At 50.2% G+C, this 22,881-nt stretch overlaps 3 protein-coding genes across 3 annotated transcripts; 1 reads left to right on the plus strand and 2 right to left on the minus strand.

The window, feature by feature from the left end:
- The first annotated feature begins 1,468 nt into the window (after positions 1-1,468).
- On the plus strand, positions 1,469-3,241 carry LOC123166058 (indole-2-monooxygenase). The gene is made up of 3 exons (XM_044583822.1): positions 1,469-1,972; positions 2,062-2,511; positions 2,606-3,241. The coding sequence occupies exons 1-3, from the start codon at positions 1,469-1,471 to the stop codon at positions 3,239-3,241; spliced, it is 1,590 nt and encodes a 529-aa protein (XP_044439757.1).
- A 16,107-nt stretch (positions 3,242-19,348) lies between these two features.
- LOC123180523 (thaumatin-like protein) lies at positions 19,349-20,735 on the minus strand. The gene is made up of 2 exons (XM_044592590.1): positions 20,379-20,735; positions 19,349-20,279 (listed from the first exon to the last, which is right to left on the minus strand). The coding sequence occupies exons 1-2, from the start codon at positions 20,431-20,433 to the stop codon at positions 19,552-19,554; spliced, it is 783 nt and encodes a 260-aa protein (XP_044448525.1). The 5' UTR covers positions 20,434-20,735; the 3' UTR covers positions 19,349-19,551.
- A 286-nt stretch (positions 20,736-21,021) lies between these two features.
- On the minus strand, positions 21,022-22,239 carry LOC123180522 (putative cyclin-dependent kinase F-2). Its single transcript, XM_044592589.1, has one exon. It carries the CDS (start codon positions 22,050-22,052, stop codon positions 21,216-21,218), a length of 837 nt encoding a protein of 278 aa, XP_044448524.1. The 5' UTR covers positions 22,053-22,239; the 3' UTR covers positions 21,022-21,215.
- Between the last annotated feature and the right edge of the window lie 642 nt (positions 22,240-22,881).

Raw genomic sequence — 22,881 nt, forward strand, 5'->3', positions numbered from 1 at the left:
ATGGTTAGAGGGACTACGGTATTTCCAGCCCACCAGGGTTTAAATCCTGGTGTTCGTATTCATTCCTAGATTTATTTCAAGCTTTTCAGCGATGCGCATTCAGTGGGAGGAGACGTTCCCGTCGATGACGAGGTGCCTACAGTGACTTCGTAAATTTCAAGATGATATGCCGGCTCAATCTTTCGAAGGTGCTCATAGGGGTAGGGTGTGCGTGTATGCGTTCATAGGGGTGAGTGTATGTGCGTGTATATGAGCGCTTGCGTCTGTACTGTGTTTAAAAAACAATAGAGAGAAACTAGAGGATAATGAGCACTTCGCCACACCGTCCTCATTCGCGGGACAATTCTTCTTTTTCTCTAGAAGGTTATCGCGGTCAGTTGTTTCATTCTGATTTTATCTGAGTTGGCTTGGATTTTTGTGTTTAGACGGTGTCTTTTCTCAAATGAATTAAAATCCTTATGAAATAACGAAAATGTGTATGGATATATAGCCATACATGTAAAATATATTTCAAAATGTAATGACATATAACATAAATAATGGGTTTTTATGAAATACTTGAAATATCACTTTTTAAATATAAGGAAAAGTGACTGAAATAACTGAAAAAGTTTGAAGGGAAAATATGACTTTTTGAAATGACACTGAAATTGATTGAAATATGTATGAAATAACTAAAATTTGTTTTATAAAACATCAATGAAACTATTAAAAGTTAAACCAATAAAATCAATATTTTTATACTTTTGTGAGAATTATTTTGAAAATTACCTTGATTTTTTAATATCCTTGAATTGTATTGGACTATGTCAAAAAATATTAACATAATATTATTTAATATTTTTGGTAGATCAACACCAAATATATACACGTATAAGAAATACAATCTCTAATCTTAGCACAGGACGGCATAGTGTTGACTGCAGGCGTCCGATTCCATTAGAAATGCTTTTCCCTTCACAATAGGGCTTTTGGAGGACGAGCTCCATGGAGCCAGCTATTTTTAAAAATTCAAAATTCAAATATTTAAGTTTCAAAATGATCTGGAAAAAATTATACACGTATATAAGGATGTTATATATATGTGTGCAAAATTTCAAGACGAATGAACTTGAATTGCAAGCTGCACAACAAAATCTTGGACTTTGAGAGTGAACAATACTTTTACATATTTCATCGTAAAATTTTCAAAAAAAAATAAAACATAAAAGTATTTGTTCGAAAATCGGGCTCCATGAAGCCGGAGCTCCATTTAGCACCTTCGTGCTGAGATGTGTCTGGCATCCTCGAGTAGTAGTACTGAAGCGTGAAAAGGAAAGGTGCCAGTGTGCACACCACTAGTCTAGCACGGAACTGAAAGCCTCGCCCAGCGGTGAAGATAAATTAACCACGTGTGGGAAAACTTCTCACGCAGCTATAAATAACAGCATGCATCCTCAGCTCTCTCCGTACCAGCCCAGCCTACCCCATGGCTCGCTATGTAGAAGTAATGTACCATATCATGCACCAGACACCTCTACAGCTACAAACACTTCTGCTACTATCGCTCATCATACTACTACTGCACCTGGCCACAACCAGCAAGCAAGCAAAGGCGAAGCGTCTCCCTCCTTCGCCTCCGGCCCTTCCCATCATAGGGCACCTGCACCTCGTCGGCGATCTCCCTCACGTCTCCCTCCGCAGCCTCTCCAGGACTCATGCCGCTGACGGCCTCATGCTCCTCCACCTCGGCTCCGTCCCCAACCTCGTCGTGTCGTCCCCACGAGCCGCCCAGGCGGTCATGCGGACGAACGACCACCTGTTCGCGTCCCGCCCGCCGTCCAGGATCGCCGACGCCCTCCTGTACGGCTGGTCGTCCGACATCGCCTTCTCCCCCTACGGCGAGCACTGGCGACAGGCGAGGAGGCTCGTCACCACGCACCTCTTCACAGTCAAAAAGGTCCAGTCGTTCCGCATCGCCCGTCAGCAAGAGGTCAGCATCATCACCTCCTGAACCTGATCATGTTCGTGAGAATAATGAAGAACGTATACACACAACCGGCTCTGCTCTTGCATGTACAGGTGAAAGTGGTGATCTCCAGGATCCGTGAGGCCGCGGCGGCGAGCGTGGCCGTCGACCTGGGCGAGGTGGTGAACACGTACGCGAACGATGTGGTGTGCCGCGCTGTGTCGGGTAAGTTCTTCGGGGCGGAAGGCCGGAATAAGATGTTCAGAGAGCTGATCGAAGCAAACTCGGCTCTCGTCGGAGGGTTTCATATGGAGGACTACTTCCCAAGGTTGGCCAAGGTACGTCTTCTCAGTAGGTTCGTCCGCAACAACGCCGAGACGGCACACAAGAGGTGGGACGAACTGCTAGAAGCGATAATAAGAGACCACGAGAAAAACCCGATGCACCATGGCAGGGAGAACGGTGTCGACGAGCAAGGAGAGAGTGACTTCATCGACGTATTGCTATCGGTTCGGCAAGAGTTCCATGGCATCACCAGAGACCATATCAAGGCCATCTTAATGGTGAGCAACTAATTAATAAATATAGAAAAATATGTTACATAGATCGACTGAGTTATGTTGCCTCATTTACCTCTGGTGGACAACGTGCCTACAGGACCTGTTCGGAGCGGGCACGGACACATCGTCTCTGGTCCTAGAATTCGCCATGGCCGAGCTCATGCGAAGACCTGATCAACTCATGGCCAAGCTGCAAGCTGAGGTGCGACGCGGTACTCCCGCCGGACAACAATTTGTCGAGGAGCATAACCTGGCCGGCATGACCTATCTGAAGGCCGTGGTGAAGGAGACGCTCAGGCTGCATCCACCCGCGCCGCTCCTTCTCCCACACCTGGCGATGGCGGACTGCGACCTCGACGGCTACAGCATACCTTCTGAGACTCGAGTCATCATCAACGCATGGGCTATTGGCAGAGACCCCGGGTACTGGGACAAGCCGGACGACTTCGTGCCGGAGAGGTTCCTCGAGGGTGGCGCCGCGGCAGCGGTGGACTTGACGGGCAAGGACTTTCAGTTCGTGCCATTCGGGGCTGGCCGGAGAATATGCCCCGGTCTCAACTTCGGGCTGGCTACTGTCGAGATCATGCTGGCGAACCTCGCATACTGCTTCGACTGGGAGCTGCCGGTCGGCATGGAGAGGGACGATAAAATCGATATGACGGAGGTGTTTGGTCTGACTGTCCGTAGGAAGGAGAAGCTCATGCTTGTCCCCAACACCCACGTGGTTGCTTGATCGGTACATAGTGCGTCCATATTTGTATACCGCTGCATGCGTTTTTTTTAAACAAGGCAAAACATAGTGTGTAGTCCAGCCAATCGTAGATTATGTGGATGAGCTATGTAATCTCGAGTTTGACCGGTTGTGGTCGTGTTTTTTCTTCTACTGAAACTCGGTGACTGGAACTTGATTTATGTTTAATATTATAGTTGTGTGCATCCTATGATGCACAGACCGTGGTAATCCTATTTTAATTTTTTTTGCCATTTTTATTAATTAAGGAGGTGGGTTCGAAACAAGGAACCCAATAGAGGGTTCAAATGAGAGGTCATCACTCTCGCAACATTATATTACTCGATTGCTTAGCACCCGAAGCACCCAAAAGCTCACTTCCTCCTTGGTAGTGTGCACAGTGACCATAGGTAGGGGTCGCGGTGTTGCGGAAGACTCTAGCATTACACTCCTTCCATAATTTTCAGGAGGCAAGCATGAACATGGAGATCATGGCTTTCCTCGAGTGAGAACAAGATTGGGCAATCCCAATCCTCCAAACTTTGACGATTCTTATGATTTAGGTGCATGTGCAACATTTGCTATCACTTCAGTTTCATCGATTGAGGATATGGGTTTTCAAAAATGTTTCAATACTATTTGTTGGCAGTAGCCTAGAGCTGTACTCATTATGGCAATTAACATTGACCATAACTTCAATAGGGACAGTAAAATGAATGGAACTTGTTTAACTGAATCCTTAATTGGTTTGGTCAAGTCAAGATTTAGATTAGTTAGAACTCCGCACTGCTCTTAGAACAAATATCGTCTCCAACAACATCACAACATCATAACACGATATATGAATGAAAAAACATCATCGGAACTTCTCAGATTCATCTTGAATATGTGAGAAACATGCTATGTACTTAGGCATGGTTGCCGGCGCCATGCCACTTTTTATTTTACTGATCGCCTATGTGTTTGTTTGATTTCTACCTTTTTATTTTACTGATCGCCTATGGCGCATGGTTGCCGGCGCCATGCAACCAAACCAAAAGCATGAACTGCAATGACAACCTGTCAAAGAAAATAAGAGTTAGAGGTAGTTTGGTTGCATGCCTGAGCCTCATGCCTGGACGAGACCGCTGCATGCCTGGGCCTGGGATTTTACTTTTGGGTTTAGCTAGGACTCAGTCGACTGAGACTTCGCGAAGTCTCAGTCGACAGCATCGTACGTATAGGCCTGCCTCGATCGATTGATTTTCCTATTCGTTCATGTGGGCTGTGTGTACGAGGCTTTTCTTAAGTGGGCTGCTTTCCCTTTGTTTTGTCCTCCCAAAAGCTTGTCTCGTGTTGGGCTGTCTTCTTTTCCTGTGCCTATTTTTCTTAAGTGTGCTGGGCTGTCTAGTCTCCTACTTGGTTGGTTACTTTTTTCAGTGTCTGTGTCAACGCTGCTGCCAGGCATGGAGTGCGTCTCCATGAAACATAACATAATGCATAAAAAAATAGTGTGTTTGTATCACTTGAGCACATAATTTTGACACAAGAAATGGAAATAAATTAGAGAACATCTCTGGTTGAACTAAAAATGAGCTTCCTGGTGCATGTCGTAAAAACTGCTAAAAAGGGGAAGCAGGTAGTAGAAAACTGAAGGTCGCTCTCTGGTCTAACAAAAATGTAATTTGGAACAAGAATAATGTTGCATATGCCTAGTCTGGGACCATCTACTTCTTTCTTAGTGTATATCACTAGTGTTAGGTGATCCGTGTGAAAATAGAATATATTTTAAATAAAATAATAAGTTACACACGGATGACGGACATGCAATTGTGTGTGATCAACGTGTGAGCGATCAAATGATACTATTTTGAGAGAAAAAAAGGTTGCATAGAAATGACGAGCATGCAATTGCGCGTGGACGATTGACATGTGGCTGGAACGTGCAAAACCAGTGGCACTATCTTATAAATATAAAAATATATTAAGTTGTACATGGATGGGCATGGCCAGAGTACTGGCGACTGTGCGGCCCATGGGTGTGCAAGTCGAGTGGCGTTATTTAAAATAAAAATCCTAGACATCACTAATAAGAAAAGGGAAAAACAAAAAAATAGAAAGTAGAAAACGAAAAAGTTAAAAATAAACCCATCATATCGATCTGCCCAAGCAACCAACCGCCTGCCCCGCACACACCCTAGTTTTGCTCGGGTGGTGTCACTTGCAATTGCATGCAGACTACAACATATGTGGTTGCGCATGGGAGGACGTGCAACTAGTGTCGGACATGCAACTGGCCCGCCACCTCTCCCACCGCCCCCTCCGGCAAAACAAAGGTCCAGTTGCAACTATGTTGGGGAACATGCAGTTGCGGTCAGGTGCGGCGCTTGCAATTGCATGCCTAGTGTCGGACATGCAACTGGCCCGCCCCCTCTCCCGCCGCCCCCTCCGACAAAACAAAGGGCCAGTTACAACCATGTTGGGGGACATGCAGTTGCGGTCAGGTGTGGCGCTTGCAGTTGCGGGGCTGTTGTCGGGCTTGCAACTGGCCCGCCCCTTCTAGCGGCGCCCCTCCGACGGAACAAAAAAGTCTAGTTGCGGTCGGGTGCGACGCTTGCAGTTGCATTCCTAGTGTCGGACATGCAACTGGCCCGCCCCCTCTCCCGCCTCCCCTATCGACAAAACAAAGGTCTAGTTGCAACCACGTTGGGGGACATGCAATTTTGGCGGGTACGGCGCTTGCAGTTGCGAGGATGTTGTCGGGCTTGCAACTGGCCCGCCCCCTCTAGCGGCACCCCTCTGACAGAACAAAAAAGTTCAGTTGCGGTTGGGCTAGAAGACATGCAGTTGCGGTCGGGTGCAACACTTGCAGTTGCATGCCTAGTGTCGGACATGCAATTGATCCGCCCCTCCAGCAAAACAAAAGGTCCAGTTGCAACCATGTTGGGGGACATGCAGTTGCGGTCGGGTGCGGCGCTTGCAGTTGCGGGGCTGTTGTCGGGCTGCAACTGGCCCGCCCCCTCCGACAGAAAAAAGTCCACTTGCGGTCGGTTACAAGACATGCAGTTGCAGATGGGGCACGACAATCAGAGTTGCGGGCTTGGTTGTATACATGCAACTCCACACTCACCCACCCCCCCCCCACAAAACAACACATAGTTGCATTACGAGGCGATACTTGCAGTTGCATGGCTAGTATCAGACATGCAATTGTCCCTCCCCGACAAAACAATACAGAGTTGCAATTGCGTTGAAGACTTGCAGTTGCAGTCGGGACGAGACACTTGCAATTGCATGCCTAGTGCTACACATGCGATTGTCCTCTCGACAAAACACCATAGAGTTGCACTCGTGTTTGAATCATGTAGTTACAGTCGGGGCACGACAATCAGAGTTGTGTGCCTGGCTGCAGAAATGCAACTCCACCCCCCCCCCCCCGCCCCGACAAAACAATACATAGTTGCATTACGGGGCGATACTTGCAGTTGCATGGCTAGTATCAGACATGCAATTGTCTCTCTTCGACAAAACAATACAGAGTTGCAATTGAGTTGAAGACTTGCAGTTGCAGTCAGGACAAGACACTTGCAATTGCATGCTAGTTCCAAGCAAGCAACTGTCCTCCCGATGAAACATCATAGGGTTGTAGTTGGCGGGCACTTGGAGTTGTGTGCCTAGTGATAGACATGCAACTACCACATCTTCTGATAAAACACCAAAGAGTTGCAATCGCGTTGAAGATGTGCAGTTGTACTTAGGGGCGACCCCTGCTAGCTACTCCCTCCCCAACAAAAACACCACTGAGTTACGATCATGTTGAAGACATGTAGTTGCAGTCGGGGCCGATTGTGCAACTAGATGGCAACATTTCCAATTTTCAAAAGTGAAACGGTTATTTAATAAAAAATGAAAAATAAAAAAGGTAGCAAGAGAAGGTTTGAAAAGAGCAATAAAAAGAAAGAAAGAAACACCTCATCGACGGGGCAAATTGCATGAAAAACAAAAGAAAATTGAATATCCCATTGGATGTCGACTTCCATGTAGATGGGAAAAAGAAAGTACAAAAACTATAAAATAAAATAAAGTTAAATAATAAAATTCCCCATATTGTGCGTGTTTCGATCTCATCGCCACACAAGTCTCGTCACAGTTGCGGACGCATTTTATCCATTGAGTTGCATGTAGTTTTGGATGCATGCAATTGCATACGTGTTAGCACCCTCGTAGTTGCATGGATTCCGATAATTCTAGTTGTACGTAAGGGGAACAAGAGTTTTTGTGACAAATAAAAAGAAAAGGCAACAATTTTTCTGTCAACCTGACGTAGGAAAAATAGGGCATATCAACATTACGAAAATATATTCTTGGGTAATACATGAATGAAACAAAAAAAATTACAAAAAAGAACAAGCAACATACAAATAAACAAAAAATCCATGTACAAAAAAGAACAGGCAACATACAAATAAAAAAATCCATGTACAAAAGACATCAACAAGCAGCGTAAAATCCTTCATGCATGCAAAAAAAGTCTGTTCTACAAAATTTAGATGTTCCGTATTGCCAAAAGATAAAAAGAAATTACAAGTAAACCATTTTAACAAATAAATTGATGATTATATACACTAAAATAGAAAATGGAAACAAAAAATAAAAAAGAAAGTACGGGTATATAGGAGAGTGGGCTGCCCTAGCAAGTTTCCTGCTTGTTGTAGACAAAAGCAAAAGAATGGAAAAGGCCATCCAGCTGTTGGCCAGCCGCGCGTAGCCTTTCGCGGCAAAAAAACAAAAAGGAAGTGGGCTGGTCACGTCTTAACAGGCCGAATTGATACAAGACACTATATTACGTGAATCTTGAAGCGACAAACATCGAACGGCTAGACTGTCGACTGAGACTTCGCGAAGTCTCAGTCGACTGATTTTTAGCATCTCCGTTTACTTTTTTCAGCATGGGCAGGCAATGCCTGGGAAGGACTTGTTTTGATTGAGACCTGGCCTGGGAGCACTAAAAAATTATTACAACGCACGAAAGCAGCACACAATCCAATTGTAATATTGTGCATTAGTGCCAGGAGGGTGTTAGAGCATCTCCAGCCGTTCAGCCCCCCAGAGCGTTGAAAAAGAGCGACCCGGGGGCGAACCGGCGCTAGATTGGCCCCTGGGGCGACCTACCTCCCAGCCACGCCCCCAGGTGCCGCCCCCAAGCCGCGGCAAATTCAAACGTAGTCATTCCCGCTCACAAAATAGACGCCACAAATCCGGCGATCAAGTGGCCACAGTTCAGCGATCAAATGAAAAGTTCGGCGTACAAAAAAGAAAGGACGCGCGTGCCGCGCATTAGACGGCAAGGTCGGCCTCCGGCGTCGGCGGAGTCGGCCTGCGCTAGCTTGGCGGGGTCGGATCTTCTTCTGTGCTGAGCGGCGTCGGCGTGGCTTCTGTGCGGTGGGGAGTCGTGGAGACAATCATCATTCGGGCTTGGCGGCGGCGTCGGCTTGGGCGTGGGAGTTGGCGGCGCCGTCGAGGGCGGCTGGTTCAGGATGAGGCCACACTCCGTCAAGTACCACGCCTTGACCGTCTCCTCGTTGCTCTGGAGCATGTCCGCCCCACCCAGCAGGATAGCCAGGTCGGTGTTCCTCTTCTTTGCGGCGACGTTGGTCCGGAGTAGGTCGAGCTTGACGGCGTTGCTCGTCATCAACACCGACCACCGCGCCTCGGTCTTCTCTTCACGTACGGCAGCCCGGGCCTGTGCGTCGGCGAGGCAATGCTCGATGGACTCCTGCACTCACGCGGCAGCCGCGTCGGCGTGTTTCCCCTTCTTGGCCCCTTTGTTGCCGTCCGGCCGCCCTTCTGACGCGCCCGGCGTCGGCGCGTCCGGCTTGTAGGTCTCCTTGGCCTTGTCGAGGGTGCGTCGGACTTCCGCCCACTTTTCACATTTGTTAATGCGCTTGTAAACGTGGAGGTACTTGAATTCTTGGTCGCTGTTGCCCTGGCGATACATGGCGAACATGCGCACCAGCTGCGCGGAGGAACAAACAGTTGACGGGCGCACACGGCGAAGAGAAGCGGGAGACCGGCGTGCCATACCTGATTCTCAACGTTGGCGCCGCTCTCCGGGCGAGCCGCGACCTCCTCCAACGATCCCATGCCATTTGTTACACGCCCCCTGTGATGCGGAGCATCCGACGATCATCCCCATGTACACTCGAGCCTACGCCATTGGACCTAAGGTGAACTCGCTCCTTTCCAAATCTTCCCTTTCCGCATGCAAGACATGGATGCTACTTCAAGCGCGGACCTTGTTCATACTCAGGTACACCCGAAGAGACCATGGAGAACCCAAGGACCAAGGCCAAGCGTGCGCGGAAGCAAAGGAAGGAGAAGGAAGAAGAGACATCTGCTACAGGCCCCGGACATCCGGCCCCAGCCCGGACATCCGGACCAGCCCGGACATCTGGCCCGACCCCCGGAAATCCGGCGCCCATCACAGAAGACACCCGAAGCTGAACCAAGTCAGCCCGGACATCCGGCCCCCAGGCCCGGACATCCGGCCCGTCGCGAGCCGCCGGACATCCGGCCCAGCTCCCGGAAATCTGGCGCCCCATCACAGAAGCTGGACCCTGCCAGCCCAGACATCCGGCGTCTCGGGAAGGCCCGGACATCCGGCCCCCTCTGCCTGCGTGCAGCGCATCTGGGCCGAGGCCCATGTACCCCTTCGTCCCTTAGACTATATATACTCCCCCACCTCCTCCTAGTTAGGGTTAGCAAAGGATTAGCTCATTTAAAGATAGATCTTTGCTCATCCATTACGGATCTACTCCACGAGAGAGACCGCGGCCCCTCTACCGAGAAGATCCACCTTGGATTCAAGACCTCCTCACGGAGAAGACTGCCATCAAGACCTCCTTACGGAGAAGAACCGGTTACCTTTGTATCGTCCTTTGTTGGATTTGGATCTTGTATCTTACCTTTGTGTTCATCGATCTAGCGCATGTGTGATCTATTCTTGTTGGTTGAGTGATTTCTCTCGTGTTCCCCTCGTGTTTCCCTCGTGTTTCCCCTCGAGTTCATCACATTCTTCGTAGGGAACCGCTCCTTTCGTGAAAGATCGGCCACCTAGGGTTCCGCCCTACATCATCTTGGTATCATAAGCCACGTTGATCACGATTTCGGAGCCTCCCCGTTGTGTTTTCTAGCCTAGTTTTGTTGATTTCTTCCCCAATTTCGAAAATCCCCACCAAAAATAGCCCCCAATTTTTTTTTGTGATTTGTTGGTTTGATGATGTTTTGTTGATTTTGATCCATGGATTTGCTTTGTTACTTGTGGATCTAGCTTTCCCCCACTTTTTCCCACTTTCCATCCGCAAAATCTCCGCAATTTTGCCCCCGAAATCATCAATTTCCGCCCCCAAAATCGAGTTCCTCGAGTTTCATCCTCGGATTTGGAGCCCGGACATCCGGCCCGACCCCCGGACATCCGGCCACCCCAGACATTCGGCCTTAGCCCGGACATCCGGCTCCTGGAGCGCTTTTTCGCGCGCGGTTCTGGACAGACAGCCCCGGAAATCCGGGCTCAACCCCGAACATCCGGCCCCTGGGATTTCAGCTTTCCCCGTTTCACCGTTCTGTGCATAACTTCCACATCCGGAGTCCGATTTTCGCGTTCTTTAGCTCGTTGAGTAGCTATTGACATCCTCTATCCATCTAGATAGGTTACATCACCATTTGACTCCATCAAATTTTTGGCATTTTGGCATCTTTGCCTAGGGCTTCCACCACAACATCCGCATAACCACCACCGACTTCCGCAACCTAACCCATTTCGTTCCCTATATCATTAGTGATTGTTTGAGTTGTGATTAGAGTCTCCTAAGGTGTTTCGGCTACTTAGGGATGATTGCTTCTTCATCAACCGCCACCATAACTTCCGTATAGGCTTACCCACCATACACTTCCACCACTCCATATAACCCAATTTTGTTGGTGTTGTGAGTTGCATCTCCTAAGGTGTTTCGGCTACTTAGGGACCATGTTTCCAACTCCGACACCGTGTATAGTCCACAACCTTACCCTCCACTTCCGCATTGCGTCTCACAACCCATCATTGCATTCTCGCAACCCCATTGAGTTTCCGCAAAACCTCCACCGCATTCCCGCTACCACCATTTTGACATTTGACAGTTGAGATTTTGAGTTCGCGGTTTTTCTGTTTCCTAAGGTGTTTTGGCTACTTAGGGACGAGTCTCCATCATCTTGGTATCTACATCAAGAACACCGCCACTCATCATCGCCTCGGACGGTAACCTCCATATCATCTTGGTATCGTGGTATCCCTCCATTGTATATTCCCTTGCAATTGCATTGATAACCCCTAGCCCATTTTGCGTCACTTGCCTATCGAGACTAGCCATTTGAGTATTGCCGGCAATGTTACTTGTGCACATTAGTGATCTATACCTCCCATTGCATACATACCATATCATATTGGTATCATATCATCCCTTGTGTCACAAGTTTGTTCCCGCATATACACAATTGCTATCTTGGTTTGTGCATTTCGCAAAGTGACCATACATACAAAAAAAGAGAGAAAAGAATAAAGCTTTTAAGCAAAGAAAAAGAGAAAGAGCAAAGAAGCTTGTAAGCAAGTGCCATAGCATCATACCACATTGCATATAAGATTGTCATATCCGATCATCTTAGATCATCTTGATAGAAACATCGGGAACCATACATATATAGCATACTTGGGATAGAAGTTTATCCATTTTGCATATCATAGGTTGTGCACAAGTGTCGTATCCGCCTATTGAGCAATCGTGCTAGCATCTCTCTTGAGTTGTGCAACACGAGCGTTTTCCGTGGACTCCACATTTTGTGCTCATTCCTTGGTTGCATGACCCCATTTATCTATCCGTGTGTGTGTTTCCGTGTGCCATTCTTTGCTATTGGTCTACTTGTTTCACTTGCGAATTTGTGAATCTCTTTCAACATTATTGACTCTTGCTAACATTTTGCATCAATTTTTTTGTGCCACTATCCTCACCGAGCTCCACCATAAGCCTTATTTGTGTAGGTGTGAGAAACCGACAAGAATTGGTACCAATTGTGCTATTTCCTTGTTACACATTGAGTGATCATTGATCCATCTTCAACATCGGTCAAGGTACATTTGGTATAGTTCTTCTCTTTCTCCCGCTCATATTTGCTCGAGTCTTGTGATGGATATGCAAGGCACTTCATCTCCAGTCTTCGACAACAACGACGGCGCGAACAACTACATCACCAAAGCGTCCATCTTCGGACTACAACGACAAATGCAAGGTGCACAATCTACCTTGCGAGAGCGCCTCGATAACCTCGCCATCGACATACGACACTCCGAAGCAAGGAAAAGGGACTACATTGACACCAAGTTGGGCGAGCTAAAGGATCAACTACGAGACATGGTGGCCGACTACAAGTCTTCTTCCCCTTCACCATCCTCAAGGCGGCGGCGAGCAAGTCGATCATCTTCGGAGCACCCACGCGACGCAAGCGCAAGTCGTCCACGTCCACATATACATGGCGACCACCATCACGTTCGTGATCCACATCGTCATGAAGGGCAAGTCACCTCCAAGCATCATGTGCACAACGACGACGAACGACATCTACTACGAGCTCAAGTACGACAACGACACCATCCTCATGAAGATGCTCCACAAGCGCAAGTGCACAAGTCCCAACAAGCACTACTTCACGCCAAGTCCAAGCTTCATGAGCATAAGAGAAGACCGCGAGACGAACACCACCAAGACGGAGCTACGGCTACAACAACCACTTCGGCATCTTCACCAAGTGCTATCAAGGCATATTCGCCTTTGGACGTACGACATCTTCACCTACTTCCCGTGAGTTCGCCTACATCGACATCTTCAACAACAAGGCGACCACCTACGAGCGAGGGCGACACTTCCATCTTCGGAAGCCCCTCAAGGAAGATGGCCGAGCATGGGAAATTCCCTTCGGTCATGGAGATGAGCTACGAGGTGCCACATCATATGGGCCTCCAACAACAAGACGGCGACAAGAAGGTCGAGCAAGGACCATCCCCTTCGACCACAGCGATGAGCACGAACCTCTTCAACAACATGAAGACGTTGCCCATATTGGACTCATACTCCGAGTCAAGCTACGATACCGCACATGAGACCTTATCTTTGGTCTTGGAGGAGAGTGATGATGTGCCATCTTCGGCCTTCATCCACGGCTACGACTACGACATGATTGAGCATGGAGACGTTTGCACCTACACCTCTCCGACACCCACATATCATGAGATGACCCAATTGCCATGTGAGGAGAGCCACCACCACATGAGTGACATGAGTGACTCCACCATATGTGAAATTGAGAGCATTTCCTATGAGAGGATGAGTGTGACCACCACTAGCCCCACACTTGAGAGCATGCCACACATCCTATGTGAGGTTGAGAGCCATTTGAGTGACTCCACCAACCATACGAGTGAGAGCATCATATTGGGAGCGAGTGAGCCACAACACTTAGTGAGTGAGGTAGTTGACACAGCATGTGAGGCCACTATGACTTCTAACGACTTACCCTCTACTCCGAGTGTGTTTTCTTCTTTGGTGCTAGGTCTCCTACATGACGACACGCCTATCCTCGACGAGTCCATACCTCCAATGGGAAAACCGATGGCCATGGTGGACAATGATGAACCCCCACATGGTACCATCAAGTTGCAACCTCACCTACAACACATGAGCTACGCTCCAAAGGTAACATAGGTGATAGTGCTTCTCTTGTCCCACTAGTGGACTATCTTACCAATGATTGCTTGCATGATGTTGATCCACCTAATCCAATGCTTCATGCTAGTGCGACTTCTTCATGTCATGACTTACCAATTTATGATGAATATGATGATGAGCATGTTGAGTTGCCTAGTTGTGATGCTATGCTCCATAGGATATCATGTGAAAATTCTATTGGTCACTTCATGTTTGACAATCCATTGAACTTGTCATATGCTATGAGTGAGATCTCCCATATTGCTTCATTTCAATCTCAACATAGTAACTATGCATGCCCCATTAAAATACATCCCATTTGCACTTATGGCATAGATGACGAAATGATGGTCATTGGCTTTTGTTTTTCATGTGATGATATTGCCATGCTTCCTTTACATGATTTACGCAATTCATCTACTATGCCATGCCATGATCACATAGAACCAAATATGCTTTGTTTTGGATGTTGTCAATATTCTCCATGTGATGTTTCAACTAATGCTCATGAGGAGACCCCCATAGTTTCCTCATACATATTAGGAGATTTTGATGCATTCCATACTTTGCATGATTCCCATAATTGTTTGCACCATATGCATTCCATGAATAACAATGCTCTACATATTTCCCATGATGCATTACATCCTTTGAGTCTCCATTATGCTATACATAACACCAAACCTATCATGATGGATGACATGTTTCTATACCACGCATCTCATTTATTTGAGCATTGGCTATTTGGTGCTAACCGACACAAGCATGTATGCATCATGATGGATGATGTGTACATCTACCACGCACACACAATTTTCCCTTTGTCTTTGTTTTGTGTAGGTACTTATGAACACTCGTCAACCTCACAATCCCATGAGTTGACGAAACGAGCTCTTGAGAGCAAAGATGACTTGGGATCCCGTGGACTATCCTTACCACCATTCCCTTCGCGCAAGCACTACGCGCATCTCTTCTACTTGGTTCTCACAAGGCTTTGGGCTATTTATCACTTGTTACCTTATGCCCATTCTATCGTGTTCACTTTGCATGTTACACCTCTTTCCATGCCTTTGACATGCAATTATGACCCTTGCTTGCACTTACATCTGATTCACCATTATGCTACTTCTATGTGTATTTGCATGCTTGGTGGAGATCCTTGTTGCTATTGCCATGTTTATCATGTGCCCCATGCTATTGATGCTATTTTGCTCATATCTTGTCTTTATGCTTGTGAAATGTCATGTGCATTATATATACCCACTATTTGCACACATGACATGTTTGCCATGATTCCTTCTAGTACGTTGCATCTTCGCACTACTAGCTTGCTTGACTTGATCACTATGATTACTTGCTTGGTTGCATCACCCATGTTCCATTACTCGCTTTCTTGGGTTGATGACATATATGCTCATGCCTCTCACATGATATATCTTGTTTATTGTCGCTTGCCTCCAATAGTTGCCTCTATGCTTAATGATCTTGGAGACTTGGATACTTCACTTGTGATGCATGCTTGGTTGATTGAGCCTATTGTATTTGGTTGTTTTCGCATCATACGCCTCCATACCATGAACTACACCGTTGTACTTTCTTATGATGAGCATGATGCATACACTTGTTGGGTATCTTACCACACGAATGCTAGGTTTTGCATTTCAGCTAACCTCATTTGTTTTTCCGAGTGTTTGTCATGTTCTTTCGTTTTGAAGGATTCACGAGGCGGTACGATCACGAAACATTTTGGTTATGAGAAGGCATACATGATGCGCAACTCCATCACCCTTGAGAAACTACTAAAGGTGAACTCCTTCCCTTTGAGCCATTCTCAAATACGCATGTTGGATGGGTCATTCTTTCATTGTTGTTTCCTTCTTGTTTTCTACATGATACATCTCGTGAACGGAGGACCGACATTGGAGATGGACCCTATGGACCTTCAAGTTGAGGAGTGCTCGGACTTAGTGGATGCACCACCGGACCAACACTTCTACCACGACATCGAGCTATGGTACAACACCACCCATGACAAATTTGCATCTTATGCATGGATTGACACACATTATGCTTGTCTTGTTGCACCTATTCCCATGTCATCCATGATATATGAGCTTGTGCATTTTCTTAGCAAATTTGTTGTGATCTTTCTTCATGGCATATTCATACATCATGATCATATTGCCTACCATCAATTGCATGATAACATAATCATATTGAGCATCCATTGCCATATTCATGCTATTGATCAACCGTCTCACTATGACATCATTTTGCACCGTGGTTGCATTGATCACATTCACAACACATTTGTGTGCACAATGAATGCTTTTGCTGCCATGAATGCTTTACATCTCATTCCATATCATCTTGCTAAGCTTCATGTGCTTTGTCATGAACAATCTTGCCTCACGGACTCATTCTTACATGATGGACACTTTGTGTGCGCTAACCATTGTATTTCCGAGTGTCGTTTGTGTTTGCTATTTTTGCATGTATACCACTTCGGAGACATCTTGGAGTACTTGGCTTGCGCAATGTCTTCAACTCCGTCCAACTTCAAGTCCGTCCACGACAATCGTTTCCATGGTGATGAGGATTACGATCCGAGGCCGGATCTTTCCCAAGGGAGGGGAGATGATGCGGAGCATCCGACGATCATCCCCATGTACACTCGAGCCTACGCCATTGGACCTAAGGTGAACTCGCTCCTTTCCGAATCTTCCCTTTCCGCATGCAAGACATGGATGCTACTTCAAGCGCGGACCTTGTTCATACTCAGGTACACCCGAGGAGACCATGGAGAACCCAAGGACCAAGGCCAAGCGTGCGCGGAAGCAAAGGAAGGAGAAGGAAGAAGAGACAACTGCTACAGGCCCCGGACATCCAGCCCCAGCCCGGACATCCGGACCAGCCCAGACATCCGGCCCGACCCCCGGAAATTCGGCGCCCATCACAGAAGACACCCGAAGCTGAACCAAGTCAGCCCGGACATCCGGCCCCCAGGCCCGGACATCCGGCCCGTCGCGAGCCGCCGGACATCCGGCCCAGCTCCCGGAAATCTGGCGCCCCATCACAGAAGCTGGACCCTGCCAGCCCGGACATCCGGCCCCAGCGCCCGGACATCCGGCGTCTCGGGAAGGCCCGGACATCCGGCCCCCTCTGCCTGCGTGCAGCGCATCTGGGCCGAGGCCCATGTACCCCTTCGTCCCTTAGACTATATATACTCCCCCACCTCCTCCTAGTTAGGGTTAGCAAAGGATTAGCTCATTTAGAGATAGAGCTTTGCTCATCCATTACGGATCTAATCCACGAGAAAGACCGCGGCCCCTCTACGGAGAAGATCCACCTTGGATCAAGACCTCCTCATGGAGAAGACCCCCATCAAGACCTCCTTACGGTGAAGAACCGGTTACCTTTGTATCGCCCTTTCTTGGATTTGGATCTTGTATCTTACCTTTGTGTTCATCGATATAGCGCATGTGTGATCTATTCTTGTTGGTTGAGTGATTTCTCTCGTGTTTCCCTCGTGTTTCCCCTCGTGTTCATCACATTCTTCATAGGGAACCGCTCCTTTCATGAAAGATCGGCCACCTAGGGTTCCGCCCTACATCACCCTGGATGAGCCCAGTGGCGATGCCAGAATTTTAAGCTTGTGTGGTCAATTTAAAATTGTGTAGTCAAATATGTGAGTTTGTAGTATTTTTTGCAGGATCCATACATGTGCACGTTGATTTTAAAGAAAAGTTGGGTAGTCAACTGACTACCCAGCTAAAACGTGGCTTCGCCACTGGATGAGCCCCCAATGGTTCGCCATTGCCTTCGCCCCGCGCTGCATGTAGACGTCTTTAAAGTAGGGGTTGACGAGCTTGCGCTCGTCGAACTCGGCCTTGATGCGCTCCAAGTATGTCTCGATGCTCTGGTTTGTGCCGGTGGTCGGGTTGAGGCAGACGACTTTCCATGCTTCGGCGAGGCATTCCTGCTCCTTGGATGCCAACTTGATGCGCGGCTTGCCGGTCCTGGCCGCCCTCTTCTTCTTGCGCCTCCTCGCCGGAACAGTCGCCGGCTCCTCCTCCTCGTCCTCGTCCTCCTACTCCTCCGGCTCCTCATCGCCGTAGTCGAGCTCGCCGTCCATGTCGCCGCTGAGATCCTCCGGGGTAGCGAACCCGGGGGACGCGGCAGCCACGGCCGAGCCTGCCACGATGATGTCGTCCATGTCGGCGTCGGTCTCATCGGTGTCGCCAAGCTGTGAGAAGGGCAGCGCGCCACGGCGGAGAGGGGGCGTCGGGGAGGACGCGTAAGGTGGCGGCGAGTAGTTGTATGGAGGGTACTGCACGCCGGCGAAGGCGGGCGAGGGCGTGCGCTGGGCCGGGTGTTCATGGGGGAAGGTGATGTTGGGGTTGGACCCACCGTGCGCGTCCCCGTCGGCGTAGCCCGGCGACGGCGTGCATCCCCATGGCTGCGGCGATGACGAGAAGCCGGACGGAGAGCCGACGCATTGCTGGCTCCAGGGCGCGTACTGGGCGTGGCCGCCGGGAGGATTCATCATCCCCACGCAAGTCGCCTCGGACTCGGCTTGGTCCGCCACGGCCGCAGCTGCACGCGCCGCGTTGTCACGGGCCTTCTTGGCGATTGCCCTATTCCGCCGGTCGGCGGTGACAACATCCCGTCGCTGAACTTCCGCCCTCCACTCGGCGTTTGTCATGCCCGGTGGCTTGGACGGCGGCGCCCTCGGCTTCCTCTGCTTCGGCTGGGCGACGAAGGCGGTCGCGGTTGTCGCGGCGCGGGGGATCACGTACTTCTTCGGCGGCATGGCGGCCGGCTGGGAGGCGAGCGGGAGGGAGATTGGCGGGAGGAATGGAGAGAATGGGAAGGAAGGGGGGAAAGCGGGAAGAGGCTCTCGACTCGCCGACAGAGCGGCCACACGCCCCTTTTCGCTTGTGCAGGCGCCCCCCAGCGCTCCGGGTTCGGCCTGGGTCCGTCGGCACCAGTTTCGGCCCGAGCCGGCGAAAAACGAGCTACTGGGGACGCGACTGGGCCGATTTTTGAGCGCCGGCGCGGCAAAAACACCTGGAAAGGGCCTGTTGAGGACGCGGCTAGAGATGCTCTTAGCCTGACTCCACGCGTCTGGATGGGGTACACGCAGGCTTCAAGCCAAGCATCTTGTGATGAGGACATCAACTAAACAGACCCTTAATCCCACAAATAGAGAATAGCTTCGCCGCGCACTTTAGCCTCTAAATGGTACATGAATTTTTTTTTCCGGTCAAATAGTTCATGTATTTTTTTCAAAAAAAAATACATGTATTATTTATATTTTTGCATGGTACCGAAAGACTGAGCCGGCATATCATCTTAAAATTTATGGAGTCACTGTAAGCACCTCATCATCGACGGGAACGTCTCCTCCCACTGAATGCGTATCGCCGGGTACATGTATTATGTCAACACAAAATATTACACACCGTCGGTATAAATACATATACGGAGTCTAAAATATATATAAATACATACGCAGCACGGTCCTGGGCTGCCCACTGCTCAAATCTGGGCCACACGATCGCCCCATCTGGACGGGCAGAAGGTGACCACGTACTCCTGCGCGTAGCAGCGTGCCGTGGCGGCGGCCACGTCGTAGGCGTAGCTGTAGTAGGCCGGGCAGGCGTCCCTGAAGATCCGCGAGTAGACGCTGCCCCGGCACGTCTCCGCGGTGCCGTACGCGCCGCGGCAGCAGAAGGCGTCCAGCCCGAAGGCCAGGCACGCGCTCCTGCACGCCACCACCTTCTTGCCCGCGCCGCTCGTGACCTGCAGCTCCGGCGGGCACACCGCGTTCACGTTCTTGGCGCACCCGGCGATGAAGCAGTCGCCGCTGCGGTTCGCCGGCCTGGTCCACACGGCCACCGGGAGGTTGTACCCGTCCACCACGCTCACGTCGTAGGAGCTCCCCTTGCTCTGGTCCTCGTGCAGGCTCACCTCGACGAGGGTGGCGGGAGGGGTGCCGACGGACCCGTTGCAGGCGAGGCGGCCATCGCAGTCGCCGGTGAGGCAGCGGGCGGCGTTGCCCGCGAAGGTGCAGCCGGTGCGGCCCCAGAAGCGGCCGTTCCAGGTGGCCGGAGCCCCGACGCGCTCCGACTGCCCCGGAGGAAGGAAGAAGCCGCCTGCGGCGAGTACGGGGTGGCCGGCGTTGGGCGCGACCGCCGGCCACACCGGGAACGGGCACTTGTTGGTTACGTGGAACGTGACGCCCCCTACCATCACCACCGCCGGCCCTGCAGCAAAATGAAACGCTGCACATGTTCAGTCCAAACGCAGCAGTCGAGTAGCTAGCTAGGCCTTCATCACATTTCACAAGCACACTGATGAGTCACCTGGGAGAGCCAGCACCAAGATGCAGGACAGAAGCAGAGGAGGAAGAAGAGCCATCTCTCGGCTCAGATCTCTTGAGTTGAGGAGGAGACCTGAAATGAAGATGAAGTGATATGAAACGAGGTTTATATAGACCTGCAACTGCAGAGAAGAGGCGAGGATTGATCGAGCCTAATCTAGGACTAGGAGCAGGCACTTTGTGTTTGTGTGACTTGCATTGCAATGGAAGTAAAGCTGAGGCATGATGAGAGCCGAGACACCTGTGCAGAGACCTGCTGGGCCAAGAAAGCTTAGGATTTTTATGTGGATGTTCCCTTTTTCATTGTATTGTCTGTTAGTGCCATCTTTTTTTCAGTGGAATATGTTACTGTTGTGCAGATTTCATGTGCGTTGCTCTAAACCGACGAAATCCAAGTTGCTAGTAGTAGAATATCCTTCTTATGTCTTAGACATTCAGCATTTGTTTTCCTTCCTTGGACTTCACATCTATTTGGTCCATACATCAACATCAATTTTTTCAACCAGATTCAGAAGCTTAGCAGATTCAGACCGTTCATAGAAAGCTCGACCAGATTCAGAAACTTGGCCTTTAGCAGATTCAGACATTGTTTGTTCAAACTTGGCCTTTAGCTCCATTATGTAATGTAATTTGCATGCTACAGTAACTGAATCATTGATTGCTCAGAGGATTACATGGCGAGGAACCCATAAACTAAGTTTGGGCCCCTAAACTAATTACAGTACATACTAACACAGTAATTAAGCTAACTCGGTGTGTGGCACTGCAATGAAATAATTAATCAGTGGCACTGCATCTATCAGATGCTACATCAAGCTAATTAACTCATCAGCGACACAAAGCCAGGGTGCTCTGCTGCCTTGGGCTTGCTGAACCACCGGTGCTCGAGCGCTTCCGCCGCCGTCATCCTCTCGTCGGGGTTGAAGGCAAGCAGGCCGGTCAGGACCTCATGCCCGGCTTCTGAAAGCTCCTCCAAGAACTCCAAATCCAGCTTCCCCATAGAAGTGATCTGGTCTCGCAGCTTGTACATCTCGGCGGGCAGCTCCTCCTCTGTCTCCGCCACGAAGAGGGTCCCGCCGGTCAACATCTCCGCCATGATGCACCCAAGCGCCCACATGTCCACGGCCTGGCCGTAGTACCGGTTGCCTTCCAGCTGCTCCGGCGAGGTGTAAATCAGGGTGCCGACACAGCACTCCTCATAGGGCACTCCGGCGGCCGCGTCCAGGAGCTGCTCCATCATCACGCGGGTCCCCTCCTCGGATACAGGCCTCCAGAGTGACTCGCGCAGGGTGCGGCCGTCGGCGACGAGCTCCATGACGAGGAACACATCCCCTGTCTTGGTGTCCGTCGCCACATCCAAGATCTCGATAATCGACTCGTGACCCCGGCACGCCGCGAGGCAGCCGGCCTCGCGGGTGATCGCGCGGATGTCGGGCGGGCCGTGCCCGCCGGCCCCGTTGCCGCGGACCCACTTCACGGCGACTTTCTTGCCGGTGCGGCGGTCGCGCGCCTTGAACACCTCGCCGTAGGTGCCATCTCCAAGCACCTCAAGCTTCTTGTAGTCGGAGATGCTTCCAAACGCGTATCGGGGCTTCTTGCCGCCATGGACGCGCGGTTCTTGTCCCTCCGCCGGGCGCTTGCGGATGGCCGTCGACATGACCCTGGCTTAGAACGCGCGCCGAGAGCAGATCAGAGCAAGAGGGGCGGGGATTCGTGTGCGTCGGGAGCAGAGGAGATCGAGGTGGATGAGAGGAAGGATCGAGGATGAGGATTGAGGAGGATGAGGATCGAGGCTGTTTTATGGGCTGGCACTGGCAGCGCGCGTCTCCGAATTAGCGCGGGATTCAGACAGATTGCGTACGCGTCGCGTTTACGCGGGTGACGCTCGCAGTCGCAGGGACAGCTCACTTTGAAATCGCTTCGTCACCCGCAAGCCAACTCGTACGCCACTTTTTTTTTTCAAGTTTTCTCTTTTTTTTGGTTCCCTTTTATTTATTATTTTATTGTAACAAATACAAGTTTTTTTAAATGTTCAAACACTTCCTAAAAATTCAAAAAATCGGTTCACTTTGAAATCGATTCGTCGGTATGGTGAGAGCCTTCCCCGAGCGTGAGAGCGCAAGAGCCCTTCCCCTTCCCCGCCGTTCGCCACTCTGACGGCGGCGTCCACCCCTCCCGTCGTCGGTCACTCCGGCCACGACGGACACCGTCCGCTCGCCCCCTCCCCCCCAGCTCTCCCATGTCTCCCCGCCCGCCTTCGGTTGGTCGCGCGGCCATGGCGTCCAGCCCTCGTTCGGTCACCTTCGCCTACCGCCGCTCCGACGAGCGCCCCGTGGTTTCGGGCCTGGGCCTTTCCTCGAGCTCGGAGGGCTCGGAGACGATGGGTCCGGCGCTCGACCCCGCACCAGCCGTGGTTGGGGACGCTGCTCCGGGGGCGCCGGCCTGGGTGCAGCCGCCGCCGACGAGGAAGGAGCTGTGGAGGCGTC

Source organism: Triticum aestivum, chromosome 1D (genome assembly GCF_018294505.1).
Source record: "Triticum aestivum cultivar Chinese Spring chromosome 1D, IWGSC CS RefSeq v2.1, whole genome shotgun sequence".
NCBI lineage: Eukaryota > Viridiplantae > Streptophyta > Magnoliopsida > Poales > Poaceae > Triticum > Triticum aestivum.